At 40.6% G+C, this 12,132-nt stretch overlaps 1 protein-coding gene across 3 annotated transcripts in view; it reads left to right on the top strand.

Moving 5' to 3' along the window:
* KYNU (kynureninase) overlaps positions 1-12,132 on the top strand; it is a 59,498-nt gene that overhangs the window by 22,473 nt on the left and 24,893 nt on the right. For all 3 annotated transcript variants that reach the window (XM_054830579.1, XM_054830578.1, XM_054830580.1), the window contains exons 6-10: positions 1,177-1,238; positions 2,639-2,710; positions 4,111-4,185; positions 5,513-5,659; positions 11,719-11,817. In XM_054830579.1, the coding sequence (XP_054686554.1) occupies positions 1,177-1,238; positions 2,639-2,710; positions 4,111-4,185; positions 5,513-5,659; positions 11,719-11,817 (455 nt within the window). The remainder of the gene's footprint in view (positions 1-1,176; positions 1,239-2,638; positions 2,711-4,110; positions 4,186-5,512; positions 5,660-11,718; positions 11,818-12,132) is intronic.

Raw genomic sequence — 12,132 nt, 5'->3', positions numbered from 1 at the left:
TTCCTAGGCCAGCAAAGTACTAACTCCATCAACCTAAACTCTATGGGATACGGTGGGAGCGTCTTGGTGCTCTTGCTGCCTTTCCCCCTGTGTTGGTTGAGACCTCGCGTGCCTGCCAAGGCAGGGACAGGAGATACCCAGGATTCACCTCTCTGTTTCTTGTGACTCCCCTTACCCTTTTTATCCCAACATCATGCTTTTCCTTTCCTCTTTATCAATCTCAAGGGTAGCCGTTGCCCTCCCTGCTTGCTTAAACTTGTCTTCATCCCTCTCTGTCTGCAACCTCTTTCCATCTTTGGTTAAATCCACTGCTGGGGCAATGACTAGGGCAAGGCGCAGGAGCCCGTCATCCAGCTGAAGAAGACTATCAAAGCACTGATTTGTGTCAAGGGTGAATTGCTGCTTTTCAACAACAGACATCAGGCAAAACAGAAAGAAACAGGAATTTATTTTCTCCGTATCTCAGCGGCGCCCTGCCCGATGTGCAGTCCCTTGTCCTGCCTGAAACCTTTCGCCAGTGGTTGATAAGGGTTTGAGAATTTGTTAGTAAATACTTTGTAATAACAATTAGTTGTTACTCTATTAGCTGTGCCCATGATTAGCTGTAGCCAAAAGGCACCTGTTATTAGCCTCCTTGAAGCTATGTGGGTATGGCTGCTTCTTGCTGAGTTGCTACATTAATAATGGTCTCTTATATTCAATAGGCCAATTTTGCTTGGGTTTTTTATTACGGATGAGATTTAGCTTGACATTACAGTAACCACTTACAATAGATGATTGTCTCAATATGTTTTCTGCCTTGCTTTACATGTAAACTTATGACACAAATAAGCCTGTAAGTCTTGCCTTACGTATAGTCTTCTGACTTGACTTTTGTCTGAGGTATTAATCATAATAAATCCACTGGTGGTTTGCTGGGAAATGGAAATACTTCATTGTTTTTTGTTTTCTGTGGCTGACCTGAAAAAATAAATATTTTCCTGCCAGTGCGCTGTAGTGAGTCATACAAGAAATCTTTTTACTTCACTGCGATGACACCTCAAAACGTTTGTTTACTTTCTAGTCTTTAGAGAGGTATCGACTGAAAACCTACTTTTGCTTTCTCAACACTGTACCAGATTTCTCTGAAATTATAAAGAAAATCCCTAACCATTTTTTTGAAATTTATTATTTCAGGGGCCCAAAGACATGAAGTAGCCTTAATGAATGGGCTAACGGTTAACTTGCACCTCCAGATGGTATGTCTTTATGATGTTTATTTGAGGTTGTGTTGGCAAATATTTTTTCCTTTCTTTGTAAATGTAAGCAAAACGTTTTCTAAGGACCTCAAAGGCAGCACTGGATGACAGCCTAACTCTTCTTAAACCTCAGGCGTTGTACCTAGTATTGATGCTTTGGCTTGTTGCAAGACCTGGCTCCACTTAAGCAGAAAAGCTGGGCAGAGAAATATTTTCAAGAATTCTGTAGGGGAAGTTTGAGCTGTTCTCACATGTGCTGCATGTCAGTCCTTAGAGAGGAGACCTTATTATTTAAGAAACATTTAGAAGTAACTTCTCAAATTTGAATTTCACACCAAATTTCAAAGTTTAAGAAACAAGACCTCAACTAGGAGCAAGACAAAGCTGTAATTTCAGTTAAGCTTAAAATGCAGTTGCATACAAGAGATGGCATTTTGAGTTATGTTTGTTTATATACGCCTAAAATGTGGTAAAGCATCTGATTTTGATTTTTATGCCATAGTGGCCGTAAATGTGATTTCCTTATGCGCAGGTGTCTGTGGTTACGTACAGCTTGTCTGTGGTTACGTACAGCTTGTCTCTGGTTCTCTAGTATTTCCAAAGATTTGGTTCAACTGAATGAAGACATGAAGCTTCATTTTGTCTGGTTCACACAAAAAGCTTTAGCACTCGGATCTGCTCCTCTGTAACATGTCTCTGACCTTTGCTAAATTAAGAAACCTGAAGCAGGGTGGGATGGGGCTAAGTACAAGCCAGTTTACCTGGCTGCTCTGCCCTGCATTAGGTGCAACTCAACCAGACTCATGCCAAACTGCTCGGGTACACAGCTGAGCTCTGTGTAACCACTACTAGCATGAACAAGAGGGCTTGTAAGTCTTCTAGTTCTTGTAAGTCTTCTTCCAGTCTTCTCAGTATGGTGACAAGCCCAACTTGCCTTCAGGAAGGAAAGTGAGGTGGAGGAGAGTGAGGTCTTTGCAGAAGGGTTAGTGATTTGGTCAGGCTTGTTTCAGAGGAGGGGAGGATTTAGTAACTAATTTTTAGGGCAGGAATGGAAATCCAATTTCTTTGCACTGTTTGCTACTCTTCAGCTGCAGTTTTTGGTCGTGAGACAGAGCCGGATGAAACCGTCCGCGGTCAAAGCTTTGCCATCGATTCCTCTAAGTGCAAGTTTTCACTGCTGGATTTATGTGGCCTTTGTTATGGATGTGTGAAATACAGTATTATCATGCTTTCTTACTTTGATAAATGTTATATGGACAAAGAAATATTTGTAATTTCTGGGGGATACTCTGTAGTCTGCATGAAAGTAAAGCAGTCCTTATTAAGTTATATATTGGGAGTATCTCTCATCTCTGCTTAGATAAATTTCAACGTATCCTTTTTTTTTTTGTTCTTAACAGCTATCTTTCTTTAAGCCTACTCCAAGACGCTATAAAATTCTTCTAGAAGCCAGAGCCTTTCCCTCTGACCATGTAAGAAATTAATATTTCACCATATTTGTATTATTAATCATATTTTCCAAAGAATATCAGTAGCCTGATTTGAATATTTATTAGCTCATCTTGTCCAAGTAACATTACAATAAAAAAATCTGTCAGAAGCTTTTGAGCTCAGCATATTTTACAGATCGTAGCTTTATTCCTTTCATTCAAATAAAAAATTTTACAGGAGGAAAAGATTGAATGGGTACATTGATTTATTAGTCTTTTTAAAGACATTGAGCAAACTACTGGCCTAAATCAACTGAAGTTGTAAATGTTTTATTAATTCTTGTTGCTATTTTACTTTATGAAATCAAATCAATACAAACTCACAACATTAGCACTTATATATCCCCAGACAGAGATGGAAATGTTTGTTCTTAGCACTTCAGATTACTAGTTCAAACATAATTTGTCTGCTATAAAATAGGAGACAATAGCCCGTGCATTACAGCTTAGAGCAAATTAATCTTTAGATTTGTGGCCCACTGCTACTTTATCATCAACTCTGTAAACTTGTGGAAATTGATAACAAATTTGATCTCTAAGGTGCGATAAAAATGAGTCAAGCTACTAACAGGTTTATTTGTAATGAAGATGGTGGCACAGATGTATAAACCTCAAATTGTCTTTATTCTAAGTAATGTTCATACTAATCCCATGTTTGTTTCAGGTGTGCTTCTACATTTGGCCTCCATCATCTTAAATTTCTGTAGCACGTCAGTAATAACTTGTGCAACTGCCATCACTTTGGTTTCTGTCGTGTGATTTTAAACTATTAAATAGTCTTATTTGATGATTTTTACCCTATGTCCAGAACCATTATTTATTGATTATATCAGTGGGTAGGATTTTCAAAAGAGCCTGAGGGTTTAGAGCTCTCGTTTTCTCCCAGCTGTGCTGCAAATGTAAGACGTGAGAATAGCATGGGACAGCACGTGTGTGCTGGCCAAACCTCGTCTGCGTTGACAGCAGTGCATGTGTGACAGCCTGGGATTTCGCATGTGCTACCAAGCCAAGTGGGTACCCAGGGCCCCTGGAGAGGCGATGTTCAGTCCTCTCTGTGGTTATCCGTGCAGGCTTTGCATGCTGGCAGCTGGTAAAGCACATCCTCTCCCACATTTCCATCGTCGCTCTGCTCCATGAACTTATCCTGTAAGATTTAGGCTTTGACTTTATCCTTGCTGTCTGATGACATGAATTAGATTCTGATCTTTTTCAAACTAAAGGAAATCTAGAAAGTTTTCAGTGGACGTGGATTAGGCTTTAAAGCATTAATTTTGGTGAAAGGCAGGCATCTGAATCCCTTTTCAGATGTTTTGATGTGTTTTTCATCTCGTTGTTTTATCATGTAATTGTGCTAATGTGCTCTGCATGGAAATCTCTTCCAGTATGCTGTTGAGTCCCAACTTCGACTTCACGGACTTGATGCGGAGAAATGCATGCTCATGATGCAGCCACGGGAGGTTGGTGAGAAATATGTCAGTTCTGCTTGCTATTGCGAAGGGCAGAAGCGTATTTCATAGGACACTAGCCGTACATTCTCAAATACTCTTATGTCTGCCTGCAGAACTTACAATCTGTTTCTACTAATATTTTTAGGTAAAATTTATGAATCGTGTGCTCTGTTTTTGGTATTAGAACCCATTTTATAATTGTCTAATTCAACTAGTGCATTTGCCTTGAAGAAGAACAAAAAGGTTATTTTCCCAGTTTTTCCTGCTTGCAAAACCTGACAGCATCGTGAGACAGCTGCAAAATATAGTAGCTCATTGAGAAACCCCAACGTCCTTTTAATGTCCGAAGGTAAAAGATTGCCATAACACAAACAACACTGTGTCTGTATCAGCACAGACTAAGGGAAAGGTCTGTTTTCAGTAATATGCAATTCAGATTCATTTGAAAGACTGCCTTGCTTCACTTTTGCGGTATTAAGAACTTTGCCACGACTATAAACTGATGGTGACCTTTTGCTTCTGAAATCTGAGTCATCTTGTGAGTAAAGAGCCCACTCCTGAACGCTTGATAGATTTGCAAGGATTGTTGAGATAATAACAGTTACTTGCAATTCAACAATCTTGCCCAAGCTCTTTTCAGTAACAAGTCTAATTTAATTCTAGGTTTTCACTGCCTAATTGATCCCTAGGTGGTGGTATGTTTTACATGATCCCTTGCTAGGAAGACAGGAGGAGGATGGGGCAGTAATTTTCCTATAAAGAATCAAGAATGAGGAATTTTTTTTTGGTTGAAATTCCTCTATATTTAATGACCCCAGGTTTGGGGATTTTTGTACTTTTGATGATGTGAGACTTATTGTTTTTGAAATATAAATATGGCAGGTTTATAATAGCTTCCTGTGGGATACAAAGTTTATCAGAAAAGTACGGAGTGAAACTGATAGACAACTGTCAAGTCTTGCGGGTGTCACAAATTTCAGATGCCATATAAAAATCATTATATATGCAGTTTGCACCAGGATTTTTTTTACCATAAATTAAAACTGTCTGAAATATTAAAGAGTATGAAGCATGCTAGAATATGCAGTGAATAGACTTTTTATAACCGGCACCTTGAAGATAAATTTGTTAATGATTTTTTTTTTTTTTTGACGTTACTTACTCATAGGCTACTTCAGAGCACTACCTTTGTATATCATTACCATGCTAAGGATTTGCTTTTGATCTCCTTATGCAAGCAGCATGGCTCATGGTAAAATATAGATTATGAAATAAGAAATGACAGTTTCATTACTGCCAGAGTTGATGTAAAATGTGTGCTTTAACTTTGTTTTAGGGGGAGGAGACCTTGAGGATAGAAGATATCCTTGCTGTAATTGAGAAGGAAGGGGACTCTATTGCTGTCATTCTGTTCAGTGGGGTGCAGTACTACACGGGACAGCTGTTTGACATCCCTAGAATAACAAAGGCTGGCCAAGAAAAGGTAGGAGTGCTCCAAACCCATCATCTTGACATCAGTTTTCCTTGTGAAATACTTCTAATTTCTACTTTTTGTGGAACAAAACAGAGCACATACGGAAACCCATGGGGCTCTAATCAAAAGTAAAAGCACTCGGCCCCCAAAGGATCTGGGCACAGAGTGCTGCATGAAGAAATAGCCCTGCGAGAGCAATCTTGCAGGTGAGACTTAAACTATATGGAGAGATAATTCATGACTCTTAACTTCTGCAGGGCTTTTCTTGAAGGATAGAATTTCAAGAGGTTCAGTGCAGAAGGAGGAGGAGGTAATCACAGCTCTAATCCCTCTTTAAAAGTTAGTGTTAAATTTCTGCTTTTTTGGGCAGATTTTCATGATTTCCTCCTTTCCTGCAGTCACGCTGTGGCAGTTTTTGCCCCCAGTGAGCACAGAGGTGAGCTCCCCATGGAGCCAGCATTGTTCTGACTTAGCCGATCAGTTTTCTGGAGACAGGCACAACGTGGAGCACATCACCATCACAAGAGACTGTATTTTAGTGATGACTCAGGCTTAGGAGCTTGCAGGCAGTCTGCTCTGTGGGCATAGCTGTAACACTTCTGTAACCATCTCAATTGCCTCAGGAATCCAGGAAAAAATAGTTTTTAATTAAGTCTTCTTATCAACAGGAGGTCACCAGACTTTCCGTAGGGGCGGTCTTTTACTGGATGTACCTTGTCTCATACAAGATTAAACCACTCAAGGATAAACTTATTTAGTATCACTGGATTTTGGCAAACCAGCTAACTATTTATATTTGATGTTTTAACTCTCTGGAGAGGTTCCTGGCTCACATCAGGCTATACATCTTCTGCTGCCGTAGGTTTGGCAGTGGAAATTTTTCTAGAGGTCAAGGAGTAAGTTATGCTGCTGGAAAGTGATGGTAAAATCTCCCCTGGGAGAGCACAGCAGGTGTGAGAGGTAGTGTAGGGCCCGTGGGATATAAAAAGGGAATGTTCTCACAGAGCAGCACCTGGCGACAAAATTGGTCCTGAACACAGTACAAAGCAAGACTGATTTCTGACATGGATGCAGAAAACCAAGGGAAAAAGAAAAAGGGGGGAAGCCAGCTGCAGGGGGAAATGAGTCTGTGTATTAGCTCCATGGAGCTCTAAAAGCAACACCTTCATGGTGCCTTCCTTGAGAGTCTTCCAGTACTTTGCTGACCACGAATAATCAAAAGGCTATGCTGAAATGTTTGAAAGGGAAGATAGGTTATTAATAGGATGATGCCACCCACTGCTCTACTTGCGCTCACTCCTGGTGGCAGCAAAGCTTTTGTTCAGCTGCCAACGCCTACGTGCCTACACTGCTTCTTCCCCGAAATGTGCTCTGTGATGTGTCTGAAAGGTGTCTGTGAGAGAAATCTTTCTCCTCTACTGTAAATATGAACAATCTGGGAAAAGCCTATCACTTTACCACCTCTCTAAAGAGGTTCTCTGGACTGTAGGACACATGCTTGCATGAGTAGAAGTGATGTAGTTTCACTGAAAGCTATAAACTACACAAAAGTGGCTGAGAACCTGTGTTCTGGGGAAAAGTAGTCACTGATAGTTCATTATGTGGAGCAAAAATGGATTTGATATTTATATTATCTGAGGAGATAACCAGGACTTGGTGGAGAGAGCTTAATGTGTATAAAGCAGTGCAAATAATATTATTAACTGGGCGGTATGTGCTTCCACATGGATATACACGAAAGCACAGCACACTTTATCCAGAGACTGTATCGTGTTACTGAAGAGCAAAGCAATTTCTGACAGCAGTTCAGTACTCCAGCAGGCACACAGAGATGTCAAAGGCCCATTTCCACCTGCATGCCTGTTAGAAATGCCGGAATGTAGAAGTGAATCTCTTCTTCCAGAGATTTTTCACAAGAGGAAAAAGAAAAAAAAATAAAAAAATTAATTATCAGCCTCTTTGTGGTTAGAGCGCGTAGGACTGGTATCCAGGTAGATGCATGACCTGAAATGTCATTAGTGTATTTAAAAAGAAAAAGTAATTCAGCCTGAAGAGCTGCTTGAATACCCATAAGGCTTGGAAAGCGTGAGCTAGCCCTGTTTTCATCTCCCTGCTGTCAGATACACTCAGCTCAATGTCCTCACGGATTCTGCCCCCCAGGTTAAGTGATGGTTATATGTTTATACAAAACTACTACCTAACGTACTGTTACTCCACACTTAAACATCTGCATATGGCAAATATTTACTTGAGCAGCTATGAAGTCAGTGATCCATGAACGGTTTGCTGTCTTAATATTGGTAAGAGGTATTCCTGTATCCTGCTGCTTCTCTTAGTCTCAGGGCTTCTGGTTACCAAAAAGCCCAAAATGTTGCATCTTCAAAAGCAACTGGCTCCTCCCCTCTCTCCCAGGTCAGAGCTGATATCAGGAGCAGCCGTTGGGTTAGAAGAGAACAAAAAAAACCCAACTGCTGAACCGAAGTCATTAGCATCTATGTGATGTGTATGGGCTTAATTTCTGTTTGGTGGCATCCAACCAGTCCCTGTCCCCAGGCTGACAAGATTTCAGGACAGTGAGTTTGTGGACTTCAAGACCACATCTCCTTCAAGAGCTTCTGGACCTGATGAAACCAGCAGTGGTTAGTACGATTGGCTTTATACATATGGCGTATTATCACAGCAAGACTGGAGCCCTTTAAAATGTATATTAAAAGAGGATAAGCCTGAGAAGTCATGTTCATAACAAAAATGCAAGGCTCCCCTTCCTGGTGATGAAGGGTGGTGAATGACCCCATGCTCCTGAGCAGAAAATAGTCTGAGGAGAACTGACAAGCAAGAAAGTCAGAAGGGGAAAATACAAGGTGGAAGTGTCATTTGAGAAGAGGAGGAAAAAAAATCACTTGTCAGCCAGTGCGGCAGGGAGAAAAGTCCTACACAGATGGTCTTAATAATTCTTTTAATGTACAATTGAAATAAAATCCTGCAGTGTTGTGGCCTATCAGGGCTTGGCTAGAGATTTCAGCTGCAAGCTCAAGAGGTCTGGAAAACGTCCTAGGATTCTTGAGGTCAATCATTTTTGAATTAAGTTACTGATTTCCTCTTACATTTTTTAAGCCAATTTCCTAAGTTCTCTACGTACGTTAAGATTCCTCCCAGAGTGAAAGCTCTGCGCATAGACAGCTTCATTAAGTCATTAAATATTAAATGAACTAAATTAAGCTTGAAAAATTACCTCAGGCTATTTTTCCATCTTAGGTCTCTCAGATAAATCAAAATTACTACGTATTGTGCAAGAGACTCATCAGCAGGCTGAAGAGGATGTAGCAGTTCTCCTTGTTTCATACTTTTGAGCTTGCTCTAGAGGATGGAGGGGGTTGAGTCGTTTTATTCTTCCACAAGCAAAGAAATGGCTGACTTTTAGGAGACTCCAGCTTTCAAATACAATTTTCATTTCATAAGTTATATTGTACTTTCCACTGACTCTGTACAGTATGTAAAGTATTTTAATCTCCTGAGTCCCAGTAGGAAGAGCTTTAAGATCCTTCATCTTCATTTCTTTTCCTGTCTCTCTTTCTAAATGTCCCAGCTTTGCTGGTGTGAAGCTGTCATTTCTCTCCCTCTCTCCAAATGTCATTGTCCATGCTGAGTTGTTACCTGCTGGTTATCAGCAGCTACCCAGACACTTTGCAGAAATGACTTTTAGATGTTAGAATAAAACGGAAGAGGCAGGGGAGAGCACATGTCCTCTTCTTTGCCCAGAGCAGATGGAGAGCTCTGTTTTCCTCCTAGCCTGAGGAAGCGACGTTCCCACGCAGTTCTTGTTCTGCGTGGCTTGTGCAGGGAGAGCTTTTTCAGTTTGTTTTACTTTTTCCATGCAATCTGTGTGGCTAAACATTTGCTGTTTGTGCGACTTGAGTGCCAGACACCTCCTCCGGGAAAGCAAACCAGCACCACTCATCTTGCAGATGACGACTTGAACAAAATGGTACAAGTGGGTGTTTCTGAGATGATGCGGGAAACCTGCCAGCGCTGAACCCAGATTTTCAGGCTATGCCTCATTAGTAAGTTAAATAGTGCACAGTAGGATTTACCAACCGAATTCAAAGGGTCGGGGAGCACTTAAAAGAGTTCAGGAAGATGACCTGTGGGTGGTATGTTGGTGGCCATCCTGTTTGCGGGCTGTGAGCCCACGGTGCGGGTGCAAGTTGATCTGTTCCAGCCAGTGTCGGTGCTGAGGTTACAGGTATAAATATGGCTCTGGAGCCTCGTTATACTACTGTGACTATGAGGTCATCCAACCCGCTGGTGTCCTAAGGAGTCTTGTCCTATCTCCCATCTACTGTTTTTTCATAATTTGTCATCTTGTGTTTGAACATTATTTTTTTTAATAGAATTTATCACTTACTGACAGGGAAGGGACAGCTGATTTTAACACAAGACTTACCATAGAATTAAATTTCTTACAGACCTTTTTTTTTTTTTTCATGAGCAACTATCATTTTTTGGTTTCTTTTAATTTTGTTAATGTACTGCCAGACACTTACATTCTTCAAGCCTCACAGCATATCCTGTTACTCCTGGTTTCCACTGCAACCGATGAATGTCTCATAGCTGTTCTTCAAAAAAAGTTGTGGGACATATGTACAAAGGGATACTTGTTTAAATCTAGTTGACTGAAGTTTTGAAGTTAATGCCTTAAAACCCTAGGAAAACCTTCTGGTTCAATTCCAGATTGGCTGTAGTTAGCTGTAGCTTATTTCTCTGAACCAAGGCCATTTTATCTCTGAACGAGAGCGTTCCCACGGGCATTCCGTGTGCTCCAGCTTCTCGGCATTAGCTTCACCGTTTCAGTTGATTTGTCTTAACTCACTTCTGAGCGTCCCTGCGAAGACAAGCCACAAAGGCTGCGAAGGCTAGAGCAGTTGTTGGAACTTTGGTTCTGTTTAAGAGCGAATGATCAGGTTGTGCAAATGTTACGGCAGTGAGTTTTCTTGCCATCGTTTTGGAGCGACTTCTCAAGCTGATAACTTCACTAACGCCTCCATTAGAATTAGTGTATCACATCTTCCTAAAATGCTGCTTCATTCAATCTGTAATCTAGTTTATACAGAAGATTAAATATACCAAAGTACCATTAAAATAATTTAGCTAAATCTCCCTTCCTGCCAGAAACAGCAAGAGATTCTTAAAAAAAATCCTTTGTTTTATTATTGGATGTTGATTTTTCTGAAGCCTGTGCCCTCGCTCTTATTCCTACCGTGCTGCTTGCAAGCCGGCTGTTTGTGTTTTAAAAGCAAAAAGCAAAATAGCATTTAATTTGTAGTCCAGACACAAAAGGCAGGTTTAGTTCTCTGTGCTTAAATAAATAGCAAAGCTTGGAAGAACTTTTTAGTTTAAAAATGCTGCCATCCAGTGGTTATTTTGTGGGTAAACTGCTACTTTTATGATCTATACATCTGTGGTACTTATATGCTTTCCCCCTCCGCCAGCACCCTACACATATTGTGGTTATGACAAGTACACCACTGCTCCCAGAGAAGGGGCAGAATGCTTTGGTAACTTTTTAGGGACAAGTACAACTGTCCTTAGAGATCAGTGCGTTGCGTAAGCTGCTATCTTACCCATTTGGATTCCCAAAGAGCAAGATCCTCGTAGTTTAAATAGCAGGGAGACCTTAAGTATAAGTGGAATGCAATTGGTCATGAGTGACTGGCATCGTTATGTACATTACTATTTTGTCTCTGCCTGGAGCTTGTCATGCCATACAACAGTTTGACATCATGCATTCATTTGAGTGATTTCAAGTGATTTCACTTTACTGCATGAGAAAAAACTTAGGAATCTAAACCATGTCCAAGTGTCTGTGAAGACAAGCCCGCAAAACAATTCATGATTTCTACATGTATCTGTGGCATAGAAAACTTGTTTCTAGTAATAACTCAAAACAGATGGGACTTGATAGCATGCCTATCTAGAGAGCAAGTAAAGCTCTAAAGATGGGTTTTCAAAATAATTTTATAGTGATGATTATCTTGATGAGTAGTATATTAATTTTCTCTTTCCTGCAGGGTTGCTTTGTTGGATTTGACCTGGCTCATGCTGTTGGGAATGTAGAGCTTCATTTGCATGACTGGGGAGTAGATTTTGCCTGCTGGTGCTCCTATAAGGTAAAATAGATTCATTGTTTGAGACTGTTTTCCATAATGTCACTTACATCATGGGTCAGCAAACAGGTCAGAAGAACAAGAACTGCACCTGAACTGTTGATCAAGACTTAGCTGAGTCTTTGAACCAGCCACAACAAGGAGATGAACACTGACTTTTGTCGTGGCTTTGTTATGAGAGGTTCCAAAATGTAATAGTGGCAGTGACCTGCGAGGTCTCATGGATGTGAGATGGATGCACATCTGAAGCACATTCTGCTCTGTGGTGACAGTAGCAGAGGCTCTTCTCTGATTTCCTACACCAAGAAGATCTTGCGG

Source organism: Grus americana, chromosome 6, assembly GCF_028858705.1.
Source record: "Grus americana isolate bGruAme1 chromosome 6, bGruAme1.mat, whole genome shotgun sequence".
NCBI lineage: Eukaryota > Metazoa > Chordata > Aves > Gruiformes > Gruidae > Grus > Grus americana.
This window is presented reverse-complemented; position numbering and strand designations above follow the sequence as displayed.